Source organism: Camelus dromedarius, chromosome 8 (genome assembly GCF_036321535.1).
Source record: "Camelus dromedarius isolate mCamDro1 chromosome 8, mCamDro1.pat, whole genome shotgun sequence".
In the NCBI taxonomy this organism is placed as follows: domain Eukaryota; kingdom Metazoa; phylum Chordata; class Mammalia; order Artiodactyla; family Camelidae; genus Camelus; species Camelus dromedarius.
Window position 1 is genome coordinate 55,631,415 of NC_087443.1, and position 20,910 is coordinate 55,652,324.

General features: G+C 44.1%; 1 protein-coding gene across 4 annotated transcripts in view; it reads left to right on the forward strand.

Moving 5' to 3' along the window:
* The window catches only part of LCOR (ligand dependent nuclear receptor corepressor), a 102,265-nt gene extending 94,680 nt beyond the window's left edge, over window positions 1-7,585 (forward strand). For all 4 annotated transcript variants that reach the window (XM_031461502.2, XM_031461509.2, XM_031461510.2 and 1 more), the window contains one exon: window positions 1,329-7,585. In XM_031461502.2, coding sequence (XP_031317362.2) covers window positions 1,329-5,661 — 4,333 coding nt within the window. In that variant the 3' untranslated portion in view covers window positions 5,662-7,585. The remainder of the gene's footprint in view (window positions 1-1,328) is intronic.
* The last annotated feature ends 13,325 nt before the right edge of the window (window positions 7,586-20,910 follow it).

Here is a 20,910-nt window from a genome sequence, read left to right on the forward strand (position 1 = left end):
GAACAGAGAAAGTAAAGTTGAGTACCTGCTGCTTTGTGCTTTATGAAAATTATCTAATATCTCACAACAATCCTTTGAAATACTGATATTCAGTTCCAACTTACAGAAGAGCGAACCAAGAGAGGTTAAGTAATTTGCCTGAGATCCTATATAGATAGCAAATGTCAGAGGTAGAATATAGGCTTTTCATATTCTACAATCTATGTTTATTCCACTAAAATCACACTGCTTCAGAGGCCAGAAGAGGGTGGGGAGGTAGGAGGCTGATGTAGGCTGTCTAGGGTGTGGCTTCCTATAAAGGCACCTCGTAACTGGGAGATAGTCAGAGATCAAAGCACATCAGCTGCATGGGCTTAGTAAAAATCCCAACATCCAGAAACACAAAGCAGCTCTTGAAAACACTTGGCTGTCTAAGCAGAAATTGCCTTTAGCCTGTCCTGAATCCAGTATCACTCTTGCCTGCCATCCCCGCTGTCCAGGTTGAACTCTAAGAATTATCCTAGATAATATACAGAAATGGTTGAAAAGGGTCCTTGAATGTAGATTTGGCTTCCTGTGGATTATTGTAAAATGTTTATTGAAGATCGAGGAGAATGTAACAGATGGGGCTTGACAAGACAGTACTACCACCTTGCATTGACAGAGCCTTATGGTTTACAATATGATTTCGTATCTGCTTCCTCATTTAGAGGCTGGGAGTTAGGAATTGCTTGCTGTTTCATTTTTCATCCGAAGTGTGAGGTTATTGATCTCTATTCATTCCTCCACACCCCAAAAGAATAGAAGGATTCCTGCATCACTGTTTGCAGAATTATAAAGTCTAGTCAATTGGTTAAGCTGAGAAACCATGTTAAAACTATCATTTCACCAAGTATTTCTAAACCAAGATTTGTAATACAAGGTGTCTGAGTTTTTGTCAGTGTTGTGGACTTATGGACCAATGACTACTTAACAGAAAGACCCAGGCCTAAAAACAAAAGTATATGTTGACCAGCTGGAGTTAATAATATGGCCAGAATTTTATTTTGCAAAAAAAATTTATTTTCAATGATATTTCTTCTCTTTAAGATAAAAATTATTTATGAATAGTCACATTAGAAGTATGAAGGTTGTTATCACTAAAAATTGAGAATGTAACAGAGCTGGTCTTATAGTTTAAGTAAATGGTCTTCATTTATTGAATAAAAAGCATATGGGCACTTAGAAGCAGTTTTGTTCAGAGTGTCCATTCTCTTTGCAACATGAGTAACACTGGTGAATTTCAAAATGTAAAAATGGTTCTTTGGACAACGACCATACTAATTTCTTCTTTCTCTTTGTCTGTCTAGTGAGAACTCAGCAGAGGCAATAGCAGTAGATTCTAACAATCAGTCGAAGTCCCCACTGGAGAAGTTTATGGTCAAACTGTGCACTCATCATCAGAAGCAGTTCATCCGTGTTCTGAACGATCTGTACACTGAATCTCAGCCAGGCACCGAGGACCTGCGACCTTCTGATTCTGGAGCAATGGATGCCTCCACCTGCAATGCTGGCTGTGCCCAGCTTGATACCAAACATAAGGAAAGGGATACTGTGTGTCTCAATATGAAGTCTCCTACTTCTGTAGATTTGTTCTTAGACTCATCAGGCTCTCACAGCCCTCCACACTTGACAGAACAGACCCTAAAGGAGCCTCCTCCTGAAACAAACTCCGTAGATGGAAAAGAGAATACCTTGACTATTGTCCAGAAAGATTCCTCTGAACTTCCAACCACTAAGCCTAATTCTGGTAGTTCAATGGATAGTTCCACTCTGGAATACCTCACTGCATCTAATTCTTCCTCATTAAACTTCCACCATATCTCTAAGATCTCGGAGGGGCCAACCACTGGACAGGAGCAAGACACAAATGTGAAAGTATGCGAGGACGGTAGAGACCACGTGCAGAGTTCAGCTTTAGTAGAAAATCTCATTGCAGGAAAAGTGGCAGCTGAGAATAGTGAAGAGAGCAACAGTTGTATTGTTTCTCAAAGAAATTCATTCAAAGCTTTATCGGAAGAGGCTTGGGACTCAGGGTTTATGGGGAATTCACCTAGAACTGCTGACAAAGAGAATGCTTTACAGGGTGGCTCAAAAACACCTTTATGCCAGGACTTAGAGGCAAGTGAACAAGATTCAAGGCCAAAGCAAGAGAACCATCTTCACTCACTGGGAAGAAATAAGATGGGTTACCATTTACATCCCAGCGATAAGGGCCAATTTGATCATTCCAAAGATGGTTGGTTAGCCCCCAGCCCCATGCCACCTGTCCACAAAGCACCTAATGGACATTCACGAACCAAGATGATATCAACCTCCATTAAGACAGCTCGGAAAAGTAAAAGGGCCTCAGGGTTGAGGATAAATGATTATGATAACCAGTGTGATGTCGTTTATATCAGCCAGCCAATAACAGAATGCCACTTTGAGAATCAAAGATCAATATTATCTTCTCGGAAAACAGCCAGGAAGAGTACTCGAGGATACTTTTTCAATGGTGACTGTTGTGAACTGCCAACCGTTCGCACACTGGCCAGAAATTTACACTCTCAAGAAAAAGCAAGCTGCTCGACACTGGCATCAGAAGCGGTGGTCACTCCTAAGCAGACCCTTATTGTTTCAGCACCTCCACCTGCAGTAGAAGTGCAGCATCCCAGAGAAGACAACCCTGAAGAACCTAGTAAAGAAATAACCTCCCTCAAGGAAGGAGACAGAGATGAGTCATCTGAAAAGGAATCTCAAGAGCCTGAGGTTTGCCCCATGACGAGTAACGCAAACCCAAGCAGCTCCCCTAGGTCCAAGGAAACAACAGCCTCCAGCCTGGAGTGGCCTCTCCCTGCTCAGCTTCCTGAAGAGGACCTGCCAGAAGGCAGCCCCGTAGTCTCAGCTCCCACAGAGAGCAGGATATCTTCCCCTGAACTAGACCAACAATCAGTTGACCTGCTGGATACAAAGGAGATGAGTGTACCTGAAGATTGTCACCTGCTTCCTTCTACTGAAAGCATTTCTGAGGGAGGCAGTGAGGATGTTGCTCCTAGGCCTCGTTCTTCTCCAGAAACAATCAGTAGAGAGGAGAGTCCTCCGTGCTCAGAAAATCACAGTCCCCCAGTGGGCTTGGAGCCTCCTGTGAGCCCGAAAAAAGCTGAGGAAGATCAGAGCATCAGTACAGAGGCCAAGACTGGTGACACTCAGGAGCTAGACACTGACCCACTCTTGAAGGAAAGCAGCACTTTTTCTAATGAAAACCCCAGTGAAATGGAGGAAAGAGGGGCAGCAGGTGGTACAGGAAAATTCGAGGGAGAGGACAGTGATGTAAAACCTACTTCAGAAAAAGATATATGCGATCAAAACATTGACTCACCTGAAGAGAATCTGGACAAAAAGAGAAAAGGTAAAAAATTCCCCGAGGCCTCTGACAGGTGCCTAAGAAGTCAACTTTCAGATTCTTCCTCTGCCAAGAGGTGCCTACGAAATCAAAGTTCAGATTCCTCCTCTGCTTGTCCTGAGATCAAGGTTTCTAAAACTCCCGGTGCAAGACGTTCTAAAAAAGAAGGGTACCCTGGTGGGACAACACCTGACGGCTTTCCCACTGATGATTTCCATACAAAAGCCCTGGAGGACACAGAAAACCCAAATGTCAATGGGAATCCCTCTGAGAAGGATGCTGAGGAGGAAGACATAGGAGGTGGGATAATCACCAGGCAGACTTTTAAAAACATGCTAGCAAAAGAAGTCAAGGGGGAAGAAGGAGGTATTTTCCCCAGCAATGATCCCATAACCACAGCTGGCCAGCCCCTGCCTGGAGAGAAACTGGAAATCTATGTTCAGTCTAAATTAAGTGAGAACAGTACTCAAGACCTCTCTGAAAGTATTCCTTGTACTTTCCCAGAACAGTCAAAAGAGAAGCAAGGACCTGCTCCTGCACAAGACACAGAGGAGGTTGTTAATGAGATGGATAGTGCAGACAGCCAGCATAAAGGTGATGATAGTGATGTGCCGTCTAACACACTTGGGGTGTCAAGTGATGGAAGTGATGACACTGCTGGGCCCCCAAAATGGGTACCAAGGCTTACAAGACTGACCTCTTCAACCTACAACCTAAGACATGCTCATCCTTTCGATTCCTTGGGTACAGTAAAAGTGACTTCAGAAAAGGAAGCAGTACAAGAAAAGCCAATCTCAAAGGAAAATGAAGCTTCAGAGAGTGGAGATCCCTTAGATGAGGATGATGTGGACACAGTGGTAGACGACCAGCCAAAGTTTGTGGAATGGTGTGCCGAGGAGGAGAACCAAGAGCTTATCGCCAACTTCAATGCCCAGTACATGAAAGTTCAGAAGGGTTGGATCCAGCTGGAGAAAGAGGCCCAGCCAACACCCAGAGCAAGGAACAAGTCAGATAAACTGAAGGAGATTTGGAAAAGCAAGAAAAGGTCACGGAAATGTCGAGGTTCACTGGAGGTTCAAAAATTTTCTCCTGTTCAGATGCTCTTTATGACAAACTTTAAATTATCTAATGTTTGTAAATGGTTCTTAGAGACGACTGAAACCCGGTCTCTGGTCATTGTGAAGAAGCTCAATACTCGTCTTCCAGGAGACATCCCACCTGTCAAGCATCCTCTTCAGAAGTACTCTCCTTCCAGCCTGTACCCCAGTTCACTACAGGCTGAGCGCTTGAAAAAACACTTGAAGAAATTTCCCGGAGCTACTCCTGCCAAGAACAACTGGAAAACACAGAAGCTCTGGGCTAAATTTCGAGAGAATCCTGACCAAGTGGAGCCAGAGGATGGCAGTGACGTTAGCCTCAGCCCCAATCCTGAGGACAGTGTAGAGCAAGTCAAGGAAGGTAGAAATAGCCATCCTCCCACAAGCTCGCCTACGCCAGCCAGTACCCGGATCCTTAGGAAATATTCCAACATTCGAGGAAAGCTCAGAGCCCAGCAGCGTTTGATTAAGAACGAGAAAATGGAAAGCCCATTTGGTCCAGCTGTGGAAAGTAAACAAAGTTGTAAGAGTGTATGCATCAACCCTCTGATGTCCCCCAAGCTTGCCCTGCAAGTAGATGCAGATGGGTTTCCCATTAAGCCCAAGAGTACCGATGGAATGAAAGGAAGGAAAGGGAAGCAGATGTCTGAAATCCCACCAAAAGCAGAAGTTCAAAATAAACGCAAGAGGACAGAAAGCAGCAGCACTCAGGACAGGAAGGACAAGGGACCTGCAATGAAGGCCAGCAAAGAGAAGCATATTGATGGAGCCACCAAAACCCCCTCTGCAAAGAAGCCAGCTACAAGGGACAGAATCAGCCAACTGCCCAAAAAGATGTCTTTGAAAGAGAATAAAGTGAAGACCCCTAAAAAGTCCCCAGGGAAGCGCTGCCCTCCCTCCAGGAAAGAAAAAGAGAACACAAACAAAAGACCCACCCAGCCCTCCACCTCGGAGACAATGACAAAACCTGCAAAGCAAAAGGGGGCCGGTGCATCCTCTTCAAGGCCACAGAAAGCCACAAGTAGGAAGCAGAACAGTGGAAAGACTCAAGCCAGATCCTCGACGAAAACCCCAGAGAACAGTGCAGCCCAGAGAAAGCGGAAGCTAAAGGCAAAGCTGGACTCTTCCCACAGCAAACGGAGGCGGTTGGATGCAAAGTGATTGGAAGGGCGGTAGCCAAGAGTTAAAACTGTTCTATAGAAGTAACCCTTTATTTTGCATTAACTAAATCTGCTTTTATAAGCTTATCAAGCCTTTCAAACCTGCAGTTAATGGAGAATACCACAATTTAAGATGTCAGAAAATGCGTCTCAGATGGAGAAGGGAACTTGCAGAGTCTTTCTCTGAGGCTGAGTAAGGGAAGTTATATATTATATTCTGATTGTTCCTTGGGTTTTAAACTTGGAACCAAGCAGTTTTAGTTTTTAAAAGTACAGTGCCTTATTTATCCTTTTTGTTTTTAAATTTACAAAAGCTAAAAAGCTGATCTATGTGATTAAAGGCTTGTATTTTATACTTGATGCACAAGCACTTGTACTGTAGCCGAGAAGACCACCATGATGCACATAAAAGTAGCTTTTCAGCAGCCACCCTGCAGTATCTGTACATGAACAGATGCTCTTCTTTGCAGAACCCAGCAGTGAACTTCCCTCTGTCTTGTTTGTTTAAAATGATATTTGAAAGCTAAACCAAATCATTTTTATGGTATGTGGAGAATGCAGAGGGAATTTATAATTATTATAAAGGATTAATATTTCTGTTGACCCCTTTTTAAAAATTCATATTCATTGTTGGTCACTCATCTCTGATCTTTTGTTATTTGAGGAAAAAATTTATTCTAAATTATGTGCCCATGGGACAAAAAGTGTGTCACAAGGTGTTAATACTGATTTATGACCTCTAAAAATTACTCACATTCCCCAATTATTTGCATTACTGATTCTTACCATCCTTTTCATTTTTGGCCTTGCAAGCTTGCTAGCACACTAACAAGATTTTCATCCTACTTTGGGGAAAAAATCTAGGATCCTTTTTTTCATCTTGTAGCTGTAATTTGACAATTAGGATGAGAGTAACTGTTCTAATTTTCTTTCTTGCCCTAAGTACTTCCATATTCAAAGAAAGCCAAAATGTTACTTCCAGGAATAGAAAAGTTTAAGACTGTGTATGTGCATGTGTGTTTGGGTTCATTTGCATGTGGTTATCAGGCACAAATGTCTCCCAACCCCAGTTCTAGAGTAAATTTTTTCCTTCTCCATGAAGTGTAATAGGGTGTTCATGAGCTGGGTAACTAGCATAGGCCAGATGGCTTAAATGTAGCCCAGGGTCTCTATGAGCATTCCCCAAACCTCTTTGGCACCAGACTCAGGAAGGTCTAAACAGCACAGAATTATATAAAGTTCAGAGCAACCTTGTAGTTAAAGAAAGTAGCACCAACATCTCATAGTGGGGCCACACACACCCCTATACCAGGAGCTGATGTTCAGCTGGTATGTTCCAAGGTGAAATGTACATGTTTAGAGTAGGTGTCCTTTCTGATTGGTTGGCATCATACTAGTAGTTAATGCTTGTAGTATCACACCTGCCTCTGTCATGTCAGGCTCTGTACCATGGCTCAAAAGTGAGAGCCACAGTATTTGTAACTAATGTTGTTTTAAGGGCTGAGATAGGTGCATTGACTTTACCTTGGTGGCTGTAACATTGCTCCGTTATAACAGAGTGTGTACTTGACATCTCCATTGAGCCACTCTACCAATAAGGCTTCTCTAATATACTCTGTCACCAAAATAGGCTTGTATGGACAGCTGCTACTCTGTCCTTTTTATTTTAAAAAATTTCCATTTATATTGCTTCTGATCTGTTTAGATAAACCCAGATGTACCTTTTTTCATGCATTAGCTCATCCAAATCATAATAAAACAGATTTTCTACCAATTCTGTTAAAGATTTGCTGTATATAATGAAAACTTTGGATGATTGGATAGGACTGGAGAAAAGCATTTGATTCATGGGAAATTGAGAATTGTGTTGAACTTCATAGTAAGTGAAGTTTACTATCTTCAATGAAACCTTGATTTTTTTTTTTCTAATGTCTCCTCTATCCCATGAGTCTTTTTTTTTTTTTTTAAATATCTTTGACTTTGACCATTCAGGAGCTACCTATGTTAATGAAACTGCTGAGTGTGTATGTATGTTGGCAAGCGTTTCTCAGCATTAAGTTGCACAGAAGCATTAATACGTTTTAAGTAGGTTCATTTAATCTATAAAAGTCATTTTAAAGTTTTTAAAAAAAATCTTTTCATATAGTCGTCACTGGATGTTGTTTTTGTGGTGACTTAAATGGCTGAGGTTTGCTGATGTCAGGTGTGCTGATCCCTGTACATATGTTCAAGGTGCCCCCAGTGACTGCATATAGACTGCCTTGTAAGGGTGCTTGGATTAAGTTAGAGAGAGGTGTGAGGCTGTAAGTGGGTGGAACTTTTCTAGTTGCAGGTTTGGAATCCATTCCATTACCTTTCTAAGTTCTTTTTCATTTTTAAAAGATTACTTCAGATGCTTATAGCCTTCTCTCCCATACTAGGCAACATGTGAGAAAAGGTATCAATGTGTATGCATTTATTTTATATACCTTAACAATGCAATGGATCATCTTAAAATCAACTTTATAATAGTGGCTACATTTAAATAGACTGGGATTCTACATAATTAGGACACTTAAAAGTTTAGAATTATTTTTATATTTATTGAATCTCATTTTTGCTGATTCAGTTAACTTTACTGATAGATTTAAAAAAGAGCAAGCTGAGGGCCAGCTCTGGAAGGCCCTTTTATTATAGCAGATGCTGGCAAACCTGTCTGCCAGACACCTCCAAGCCTAGGCTTGCTTTTGACCTAAGTCTCCCTTTGTTTCCTCTTCTCTTGCAAAGACCAGCTTCCTGTAGCCATTGTCACCGGGGCTTGCCGCCTAATACAGGGGCACTCTGTCCCACATACTGGACTCCAAATTAGAAAGGAATTCTGCTTCTGGGTCTGTACTCAGTGAAGTGACTGTTGGAGCTAGCGCTGATGACCAGGGAGCACTGGTATTTCCTCTGAGCTTCTGGAGGAGCTGGAAGATGCCTGGGAAGCAACCACTGAAGCTCTACCATAGCTCCCCAGAGCTGGGCCCTCTTCAGGAGACCTGTTTTCTGTCTCCCATTTTCTGTCCCCTGAGGCTCCCTGGGTTTTGGAGGACAACGTGGGGACTGCTCCTTCATTTGGGGTCCAGAGCCTCGCCCTCAGCACTTCTTCAGACTTAGAGCAATCTTGCAGCGCAGCAGGGAGGCCACGAACCTTTATTCTACTCTTGAGGCTCCTTATGTACAGATGTAACCTGTGATTGCTAACCCCTTGGATCCTTTAGGTAGCCAGTTCTGTTGTGTCTGTACTTCATTGAAGACTTCTACACAAACCTTATTAAAAAAAAAAAATCTTAGGCTATGGGTTTTGTGCCTCCTTCCTGCAGTAGTGTGGATAGAAGGGTGCAGTTAGTCATTCCTTCACAGATGTGGTGCTTTTAATGGGATTCTCTATGCATCACATACCATGAGGCTGAATTTCTCACTGTTCAGACAGGTCATCAGTAAAACACATCACTTCAAGACGGTTATTTTGAATTGAAGTTTGGACTCTTTTCTCCCTTGTGATTAATTCTGTAGTGAAGACTGAAGCTATCACTGTCACTTATGGACAACATTGATTAGTGGGGAGCCTAAGAGCCAAGTAGCAAAGGGCAACATGCTGTGTGGTGCAAGCTGGAGATGCTGTCCTGTCACCATCAGCAAGACAGTGTCTTGTCACTGCACCTGGGACTAGGCTGGAATTTCCCAAGGTGCTGGCCCACGGTGCCACACTGGCTCCTTTTGGTTTTAGCCCAGGCAGGCTCTCACTTGGCTTACGAATGATCTGTCAAAGGTCTGCAAAGTGTGGCTAATCATTCTTCTGTAAATAAAAGTTTATTGGAATATAGCCATGCCCATTTGTTTATGTATTGTCTGGCTGCTTTCTAGCAGAACTGAGTATCTGCCACAGAGAACACATGGCCCACAAAGCCTGACAGATTTACTGTCTGGACCTTTAAGAAAAAGTTTGCTGACCCGTGCTTGAGAAAATAATCCTTTTTCAGGAAGAAATCGTCCCTGATTTGTCGTCTCCTTTCTTCTGCCTCTTTTCCTCTCTGTCTTCTTTTCTTCTCCTTCCTCTTTATATTACCTCAGTTGAGTTCTTTTTACATTTCTTTATTTTTTCTTGCTATAAAAGATAACACACTATATAGCCACAGCACATCAGATACCATCTCCTGAAACTTGAGGTATCTCAGCCTCACATCCTGTGAGACTCACCCTTCACAGTAACCAAAATAAGGCTACCTTTAGCCTCTAGTCAGAATCTATGAGCAAACAGGAATCCAGAGTTCTCAAGGTGTGCAGCCTGGGCCTCTCCTTTGCCAGTTTTTATCAGAGACCTGACTCTGGCTTGTTTATTACTAAAATAAGCCAAGATTTTGTTTCTTTCAAACTTAGTTGAGACTACTTCAGTTGGATGTTCAATTTTCTGAACCTCACATTTAGATATGGAAAAAGTCTTTTCACAGATGAGAAACGAAGTCCAATCACAAAACCAAAACACTGTTGATTATATAATTTTTTTGGCCAGCTTCTAGGAAAATAAAAATGTTTTGGCACTGATATTTTTTTCAGTCACGATACTCTTCTTTCAAAATAATTTTATTAAAGGCAAGCCGATGACTGAAAAATAGAGGCTTGAAGTACTTTAGAGAGAATAATAGAAAAGTGGAGCATAATAACCTGACTGTGACTGAGAAGTTATAGGGTTATATCTTTAGATCAAATCCAGTCAACTTCCAAGGTGGTGTCCTCCCCCTCCTTAAAAACTCAAGGATAAGTTTCTGTGCTGTTTTCAAAGTGAAAGTGAATGTCGTATCAGTGAACAAGTTTTTGTTAGTGGCTCTAAAACAGTGACTATTTCGGTTGTTTTGAAACAGATAATTAACATTTTGAATTCTTAACTATGAATTTTTATCTTCCTATGGCTTAATATCTACTGAAATACTGGAAATATTTCTTAGTATGAAGTCATGTCCATGTCAGGCATCAGCAAGGCAATCCTCACATCTTAGCAGTGGGAGTACTCTACCCCATGCTTGCTCCCAAGCCCTTCTCAGGGGAAAAAAATAAAAGAAAAGAAAAAGATTATTGTATTTAAAGCAAGCATGTTCCTGAAAAATGTAAACATAATTAACTCATCTTCAATATAAATAATAATAAAACAAGCAGAATTATGGGAAGCATAACTTTTGAGGCAGCCTTGAATATAGTTCATTCCTTGAAACGTCAGAACAAACCACTGTATTCTACAATAGATGGATTGGAAGACTTGAAGGTCTGACCTCTTTTCTTTAAAGATATTAAATCACGCTCAGGCAGAAACCTAGAGCTCTCTGATGCTGCTCCCAGCTCAGGTCTTTCCATGCTGTCCTGGGGACCCAGGGAAACACCTCGGACACTTTGCAGGTGCTTTTGCCCTTGGAACTGAGCCAGAGCTGGCCAGTTCCTTCCATTACCTCCCCTTTGTCTGATCCTTTTCCCAGAGCGCTGGTGGTTTATGCTCAGTGCCCAGAGGGCCAGTTGTGCAGTTATGCTCGCCTGCGAGCCCGGTAACACACAAGCTTTCTCACCTGCCTGGAACCATTCTGTTTAACACGAGGTGGTCAATAGGCAAACCACATGGAAGTAGATTGCTCATTAAAAAAAGAACTATAAAACCATGGTTTTTTTTAAATGCCAGAGGTTGGAGGAATGCATTGTACCTCTTTTTAAGGGTTATGTTAAAAACAAACAAACAAAAAAAGAGACCACATATGGCCCACATAGCCTAAAATATAAAATATTTTCTACCGGACCCTTTTACAGAAAGTAAGCTGATTCTTGCAATATGTCATCCAAAATCAAATTGTGCGGCCAATTAGGCACAAATTTATTTTTCATGTAGTCCAGCAGTGCAGCATTCCTTTCCCTTTAGATTTTAGGGTATCTTGCCTGTTCATCTTAGCATACAGCTACTGTTCCACATTATTCCTGAGTAATGCTCATGTATTAAAGCCAGAAATGTATCTCCCTTTGTTGATTGAATATTTGTTGAATTGTGGACATACGATCTGATCTACTAGGATAAGTAGTTAAAGCTAAAAGTACAAAGTCTTTTACACTAAAAGTACTGCAGTTGTCCTCATGTTTATGAGTCAGGGTGAACTTGACTCTCATGGAGAGACATTCCTCTACGGCAGTGCTCCACACAAACGAATTTACTTGTGAACTTACAGCCTGGAATAGTGCCTCTCCCCAGCAGGCACAGGGCATGTTAGTTTCACCCCCAGAATTCCCCTTTTCTTTACAGTGTATTTGCAAGTTTATCACTCCCCAAACTTTGGTCATTACTCATGAACATAAATGGCTGGTCTTTGCCTGTTTAAACCTCTAAACCAAATCACACATTCTCAACTCTGAAAAATACCAGCATAGTCGTCCATGACACCTGGTCAGCACACCAGCAGCTTTAGCCCGAAGCTCAGAGCTCTCTGGCCTGGCCAGGGGAGCCTGCGCCTGGTCAGGCCTGACTCGCCTCATTTTGAGGACCCACCTTTGGCATCTTACCTCTTCCTCTCCTGCTTTTCCCCCCAGTCCCCTTCCAGGAGGCATCTCTGGGAAGTCTCTTACCTTTCAAGTGCTTCACTGAACATGTACATATCATATTAGAAGCGTTTTTCTTTTCATAACTGTTTTTCTTCTAGTATTTAGCAACTGGGTCCAAACGCTATTCAACTTACCAACTTTCTCACCCACATTGTTTTCTATAATCTACTCTTCATGTTGTCTTGTAGCTAAAGCTGTAGTATTTGGGAGCTAGTTTGTGGAAAAGATGTTATACAAACAAGATTTGCATAATTTTGTATATTTATACCACAGGTAGGGATTAGTTTTAGAGCCACCATAGTTTAAGGTTATTAGTTTCACCGGTGAGTTCTGCAGTTTTAATAGTTCTAGGAGACTGTGTGACTATGATTTCAAATACGTATATATAATACCTATTTATACGCACCACTGTGAAATTTATTTCACTGTGTAAATAGTGGTATTTTCCTGTTCAAATGCTTCTATAGAAAATATTTATTTTAACAAACAAAAAATAGCTGTCAAAAGGGCTTTCTAAAAAAGTATTGTTTCTAGAGACCCTGTCCTCCCCAGCTACATGCTCAGCCACTGAATCTCCAAACAACATAGTGAAGGCAAAAGAGCAGGGCCTTAAAACCCTCACTGTATTTGGGTAGATGCAGCGTGGATTGGGAACCTGAGTACATCCCCCTAGTGTCACCCCACCCCGGGACAAAGCAGGTCTCCCACAGTCGGTATTGGCTGTGCCAGACGTGGCACCAGAGCTTGCTTCAAGCAGCCCACTTTTGCACACACAGTTGGTACATTCAACTGTACATTTCAACAGCCCGTGCAGGGAGACCAGCCTTAGTTGTAACTCCAAGGAAATCCAAACCTGTACCTGTGGGATATGGAGAAACCACTGGCTGCCTAAGGAAAGCATTAAGATGTATTTTAGTCTTTCTCACCTTTGTGAAAAACACCTGTTCGCACTCAGTCATTAACCATGGGAGATAAGCATGTTTCCTCCCGCACCTTGACCGTGCTCCTGAGCGCTTCAGCTCACCGCCTTCTCCCCGTCCCTGTCTCAGCAAGCTTCTGTGCAGATGTGGGCCAGCCCCTCCTATAGCTGATGGTGCAGAGCGAGGCCATTTGCTATAAGGTGTGTGCAGCTTTACTTCTCAGGAGTCCTGGTCTGCAATTCAGAGCACCCGTAGGTGTAATGGAACAGATGTTTTCCCATCATGTTCCTCTTCCCTGTGCCCCATTCCTGGACACCCCTGTCGGAGTCAAGATTCTCATTCTGCCTGGGTGGCTGAACTGGGAACTGCAGCTCCAGGACTGCAGAGAGTTTGGGGCTGGACACAGGGATTTGTGTCATCCATTTGAACCATCATTTGCATACTTACTTCTGGCCTCCCTTTGTCTTTTCTAAACAAACAAGGAGGACACTTGAACAGTAATGCTGGAGAATGTTTTTTCTAAGATACTATTTGTAAGCAAATCTGACTTTAAGATGAAATGTGAATGGATAGCTAGGTGCCAGGGAATTTAGCACTGAATGAGACAGTCGAAAGTTTTTTAACCTTTGCAAGAAGAAATAAATTTTGCTCTCATCTAAATGTTCACAAGAAATAATGTTGTAAATAGTTTTTTAAAAATATTTATTACATGTGCTGTATGCAGATTCATGTTCTGAGTGATGTTGGTTTGCATTGTAGCATTGTAGAAAAATATATTTTGAGCAGTGGACTTCCTTTCATAACACAGTTCACACATGGAGAAAGAACAAAAACCAGCAGGTTGAGAGCTGTTTGGGGCATTTGATCTGTAATGTTACATCAAATCCAAGCTTTAATCGCCCCCTCTTCTCATCTGGTTATGTTATATATTATAATATATATATATGTATGTATGATAAACTGGTCAGTGGTCAGTCCCCAGATCTGCAGAGCAGATTTCCAGGTGTTCTTTCTGATGTGTTGCCCATAAGCAATAAGATTCTAGGTAATAACATTTATTCTGGGCTCTGCGTTAGCCCTTGTCTCAGAGGATAGGGTGGGGGTAGAACAGCTCTTGCTAAGACCTCTTGCCTTTGCTGGAGAGGTTGCTGTACTTGAATTTTTGCTTCTGTTTGTCTGCACGCTCCTCCACATCAAACAACTCTAACAATGGATGAGAGATCTGCCAGAACCAGACACACCAAAAATTTGGCATAGAGATTGAAAAATTATCAATTTTCCATGAATTTGTAGGGTTTACAGAATCTACTTGAGGCAAAGCTCATTTGGCTCTATAGCATTAATATAAGAACTTTTCACATTGAAAATTTACTGTAAATGGCCAAGAAAAAGTTCTTTGACTGTATCTGACCTACGTTTAAGAGCTAGCCCGTTTCCTATATTCCTTCGCTGCACCTGGGTGTGAAATGTCCAAGCCCCCTTCGTGTCTGGACTTAAACCATTTAGGTCTGTGCAAAGCGGGCAGTTGCTCTTCCAAGTATCCCAGCGTGTCCAGTCCAACAGGTTTCTAAGCTGTTTAGCAGCCTCTCCTTGTGACCGTCCTGAACTTTATGAAAAATACCCCACACCCAGATAACCATTAATGAATAATGTAGTTTTTTAGGCTTTTGGAATATGTCTTCTCTTTTGTATTTATGATGATGGTGTTTGGAATTTTTCACTAGTGTTTTTCTAGCTTGAAGTGGGTGCATTAGGATAAAACTTTCCCTTGCTGAGCCTGAAAGCAAGCAAGAGGAAAGAAACTGACCTATGTTGTATCATTGGGAAGGTGACTACTTCTTGTGGTGGTGGGAGGGCGGGGAGGGGGCCTTGTAGATTGTGTGGGGGTGAAATAGAATTCCGGCCTGAGGCTCTCGAAGTCTTATTACCTTGTAATAAATAACCCCTTTATTAGCCTCACTTAATCTCAATAGAAGCCTGCTGTTTACCCTCAGGGAACAAGTAGTTTTCAAAATTGAGCTCCTCCAAGGTCATTGGCCAATACCTGTGTACAGGCATTGGTCGTCTTTGTGAACTCATGGCATTATTTTCCCATATGCATTATGATATTAAGAAATCAACCCCAACCTGTATGAAAAGCACAGCCCAGGGTCCTACTTTAGGCTAGAGTTAATGCCTTTGAGAGGCCAGGGGGTCACAGGAGGCCCATGCAATTTAACTGAAGCTCAGGTGCCATGTTGGGTTTTATTGTTTTTGGGCCACAACCCTTCAGAATGAGTTTAAGGGAGGGGCTGCTGATCCAACTGTGGATCCAGGGAGCTCTAAGATGAATCTCTACCGTTCCTTCTAAGGTCCTTCTGGTTCTTCCCAGTGTTGTCATTGCCGAGGTCAATCTCGTAGTGGTTCAGATGTCTTGTGAGTCTTAGCCAGCAATCCAGACGCGCAAGGAGTCTCCAGAGGGCCCAGCTCCTTCCAGGTACCAAGTGTATTGCTCCTGGGCTGTGTAAAGGTGGTCTTTCCAAAAGCAGTGAAATGAGAAATTCTGCAAATGGCGATCCAGATGACCAGTGTGTATCCCTTGGGCCCGGAATTCCCACCATGTTAGTGAGTGTAGGAAAATACTGTGTCTTCTATGGATGAAAATTCAATGTATGCTGTGAATTTGTTGGTTTGAAGCATTGAAAAATTTTCATTAGACAATGTTTACATACCTCACCTGAAGAACCTTTGAGAGTGTATATATGAAATTTAAAATATATTAAGTTGCTTTAAAACAATATGTATAGCTATAAAAGTTGGAGTTATTTTAAATTTGAATATGTACCAAGTCTCTTAAATATTGCAATCTTGTGGACCTTTTGTGCTTCTGTGTTTTACTTTCCTATTAGGCCCTCTAGGAAACTGTGTTCTTGTTACTGGTAAAGTGGCCCTCAGTGAAATCCAAGCTTGGAAGGATTTCCTTTGTTGTTTCAGATTTTCTTGTTTGGTTTGGAGGGATGGGGTATGGAGCTAGAGGATGTGTGGGAGGGACTTATCTAACATTGACATCTATTCCATGAGCTTTTTCTAGGCGCTTATTTTATTGCAGCGTATTAAACTTCTTTGATATTAAAAGTATGTTTGTGTCGTTACTGGAGAGGATGCAGAACGCATTGAAGCCCAGCATTCAACTTGTAGCCTAGGGCAAATTTGGTAAATTGACAGAAGGAACCAAAAAGCAATAGTAGGCCACCTATGTTGGGACTTAAAGGGACATTGCTAGATCTGTGGCCATTTTGTGAATTAAGCCTAACTTCAGGGAAAAGAAAACACAATGGGTAGCTTCTTAAGAAGTCCCATGGCGGAGTTGGGAAGATGCCAGTGCTTCATCCTGAGGTGCAGGAAGCAATTGAATTCACACTTCCGACCTCAGGTATGCCACTGATAGATTAGGGGGCTGTCTGCACAGCCACCAGGGAGAACCACCCCAGGTCTCTGTAGCCCATGTTGGAGTGTGGCAGAAACTTGGCCGGAAATCCTTCCATTTACAAGCCTCATGACCTGTTTCATTATATTCTTTCAACTCTATTGGAGATGGGTCTGTTTGAGGATCCAGTGGGCCAGTGATTCCCATAGAATCAACCACAATTTCATGAACAAGTTCACCTGACAGTGGCCATTGATATACAGAACTACACCCAGTGAAAACAACCCTGCAGCTGGCAGTCAGGCTCCCTGTCTTAATTTGTATTTGGAGAATTATCTTGTTCCAGAGTAGAACTTTTCAATGGTAAAATAGATCTCTTTTCCCTCCGATATTCATCCTATGGTAGTATAATAAGAATCTGATCTGAGAGGTACAGACTGGCTTAGGGTGAGGGGTTCAGGGCACAGGGGTAAGAGAGATGTGTTACCACCAATATCGGGAGAACATGGCAACTCTAGTTAGAAGCCTGGGTGTTCCTTCTATTGCCTCCACCCTCAACCAAGCCCTGCTGTGCCCGTTCCCTTGGCTGGGGGGTTTCCGTGTGACTGGGAAATCTCCCACTTACTGAACTCTGACTTAGAGGTTGCAAACTGGTGGCTGACAGTGGTGTTTCATTTAGCCCAGTGTTAAAAAAAAAAAAAGATTTTTAAAAACTGTGAGTGTTTACGTAACAATTGATTTCTGGCGTCTCCTTAAAAAAAAAAAAAGATAATGACGATCTGACAAAATCAGTGTGTGGTAAGAATCAGCTGGAGCTGATTGGAAAGTGTGCCTCTTGGTTGTCACTTGTCCCTTGTTCTCTGCAGTAGGGAAATCGGTCTCTGTCCCGCGGCTTTATCAGAAGTGGGAATACAAATGATGGGCCAGTGGTGTGTGCCCACCTGACTCCTTTAGGTAACCTACTGGCCAATCCAGACTCTTGAGATTACAACCCCATTTTAACCCATTTTCTCTCCTGTACCTAGTTTATTACATTTCCTCCCAAATCCCTAATGGCTTTGAAGGCACTGCAGTTACCTTCACTGCCCACTTTCAAGATGACAGTGTGCCATTAAGGTGTGGCTTATGCAGCCATCGCCAAGACCCATTCTTCAAGTGGGATATCAGTCTATCCCCTCCTGCATCAGAGGAGGACCAGCCAGGTCCCCTTGGTGTGAGGGTCCTTGCCCAGCTTGACTGCCAGGGCCTGGCCTCACCTACACACTCAGGTCGCGCATCCTACAAAACTCCTGAGTGCAACTTTGACGTGTGAGCTCGTAGTAGAGCCACTATAGAAGTACGTTTGCCTCCTTTCTCCACTGAGCCCCAAGAACTTGTTCTGGTGCCTGGCAGGTCAACCTTACAGGACAGTTTGAGAAGCCACAGTGCTTTCTAATCTATTTGCCCTGACACTCTGAAATCGTCAGAGCCAGGTTAAATATGGGTGTTGGTCTGTGCACAAACTTACAAAATGTGGGTGTGACAGGAGACACCTGAAGGAAGTGAGGATGGGCAACCTCCCCAGATCCATGTGTGCCGTGCTCTGTTGGGCTCTGTTCTTATACTCACATCCCCTGGGAGCCCTGACCAAGCCATCCCTCAGGCTTCCCCTTCCTTCTTCAGGAGGAACAGACCTCCTTTGCCACTCCAGGTAGACTAGAGAGTTCCAAGGACAAATCCTACAGGTGCTGCATCTGGGCTCCATCCTTGGATTGTGGCTGGTGTATGGGTAGCCCAGAAACTCTCACCCCTGCGAGGGTGTGTGTCAGCAGCAGGGGCTCATCCTTGGTGCAGAAAAAGAGATCAACAAGGCAGAACCTGAGTGAATCAATGTCATGTTCACATGAAGACAACAGACAATATCCAACATGTTCTAAAACAACACTTCTAGGGAAAGGGCAGGTGTGGCTCCCCCACGGCCTTGTTCTAAACCAGTCTCTTTAAAAGAGTGATCCAAACAAGACTACAGAAATCCCCCCAAACAAAACATCACAACCACGTAGCATCTGAAAATCAAAACAAGACACTGGATGTTGACTTTAACATATAAAAATACTATAACAAAATGAAATACAAATATATATTAGAATCTGTTAAGTATTCTGTATAAAGAGATACCTTCATGGTTAGGCTAACAGCAGGCAAAGAGGAGACAAAGTCCAGCCTTTTCCATGTCCTGACACCTGCACGGGGAGCCCAGGCCACTGTCACCTGCGATGCTGCCAAAGCAGCAGCAACCTCGGGACTTGCCCTGCTTGAGTCTCTTCAGCAGAAACAGCCAATGGCGACGTCAAAGTGAACTGGCAGTCTTTACCAAAGGGGTGGCAAGGCTTGGAAACGATTTCTCAGATGCTCTCCCGATAGCCTTCGTCTGGGACTCAGCGGGCCCAAAAGTGATGAGGCAAGGTGCGTGGTGATCCAGTTCCTTAGCAACTTTCAGGTTGATGGTTCAGTTGTGGAAAAGTTGATCCTGGGCATATGAGTCTTGGCCTCTTGCTGCCCTCAACCGAGGGTAAGCGGGGCGTGGTGGAGCAGTGGGTGGGGACAGCGGCAAGCTCACAGGGCGCCCCCTGTGAACAAACACTCCACCCTCTGCCCTCCCAACACCGTGGCCCTGGAAGTGCAGGACTCCTGACAGCCATCACCTGTCTGCAGGTGCCCTCTGGACTTTCTGCAGAGTGAAGAGGTCTTGCCAGTCAGTGCCCCTCCGGCCTGGGGAGGGGCCTCTGAAGGGCAGTGGGGAATGGTGGTGGCCAGGGTAAGGTATGTGTCTCAGGATTGGTGGGTTCCAGAACCCTCTCTTCCATAGAAGGGGCAAGCTCGAGCAACACTCGAGCTTTCCTGCCTATCCAGCCTGGTGCTGGCTGTTCTCCAGGGTCCCACAGTGGCCCAGAAAGTCTAGGTAAGGGAGGGATGCTGTGCTGCCCTAGGGGAAGCCCCTCCAGACTCAGGTTGCTGCCCACTGGTGTAAGGGGGCACTGTGGCCTTGCTCAGAACTACAAGAAAATAGGGCCTGGCCCCTGGTGAGGGGCAGATCCAGCCATGAGGACACCTCCCCCAGTGGGCAGGGTGGGGTCCTCTTCCCATTACAGGAGTCCCAGAACTCAGACTTACTGGCCTGAGGCCCAGAGTAGTGGAATGCCAGTCTCCCTCAGTTGCAGGAGGCACCGGCACTCTACTCAGTATCAAGGACTCCACCCACGGCTCATGGTGGCTGGGGACACAGGCACAATGCCACCCCGACCCCACAACACACCCCCATCACCCTGACTTCTATTTGCAGGTGGAAGGAGCCAGGAAAGGGACATGTCACCCTCCTTGCCCAGCAGGGTCCCCCAGGGGCACACACTCTTGGAGAGACACTGGGATAGGAGAGTGTGACCTATCTTCTTTCCAGCCAGCTCACAATTTAGGTGCAAAGATCATCTTTCTGCATTTTCCTTCTCCATGGAAGAGAAGCGTCTATAGTCGCACGGCTATGGCCATGTATTCGGTGAACCTTCAGACACTGAGTCGTTCCTTGCAAACACCTAGAGTGAGCAGCTCTGGCCTGGGCTGGTGTCTGAGGTTGGAGCCCTCACTCGGCTCAGCTCTCTTCCCAGGCATCCAGGTCGCTCCTGTGATGCTCTGTGATGAGTTCACATCTGTCCACAAGGGCAGAACACCACAGTCCAGCCCTGGTTAGGCACACAAATACTTGTTGACGTGATTAATGAAAGCAGCTCTTCTGACTCCTCCTGCTTCCCTGCTGGAGCCACTGTGGGAGGGTCTACACTGCCTAGTCATCCCACCTCCCCATTTGATAGCTGAGGAGACTGAGGCCCAAGGGGAAGAAGTTTGCTCAGAGTGACAGAGTCAGCAGAGGTTACCTCATGCCTGGATGACTGCTCCCTACTAGTCTACAGTGTGAGGAGACCTGAACCCAATCTACTTGGAAGGAGACCCCTCCCTGGCCGAGCAGCCCAGCCCAAGCCCCCTACACCCCCAAACCCCCCTGCCAATGGCTAGCCAGCAGCTGATGGCTGGCTAGTGGCTGAGGAAGCCCAGGACCAATGTTCCCTTGGTGGCTAGTGTATGGAGGTGGTGTTTATTCAGCTGGAACCAAGAAACCCGCCCCCTGCCCCCGCCACCTCTTGGTGGGGTCCCCACCCCCAAGCAATCCCAGGGGTCATTTTCTCCACATGAGCACCCTCCTTGAAGTTACAATGCTCATCCTATAACTTGAGGATTCAGAGATCTGGTCCTAAAACCCACTTCCACCCCCAGGCTCGTTCCCAAGCAAGCAGTGGCTGCA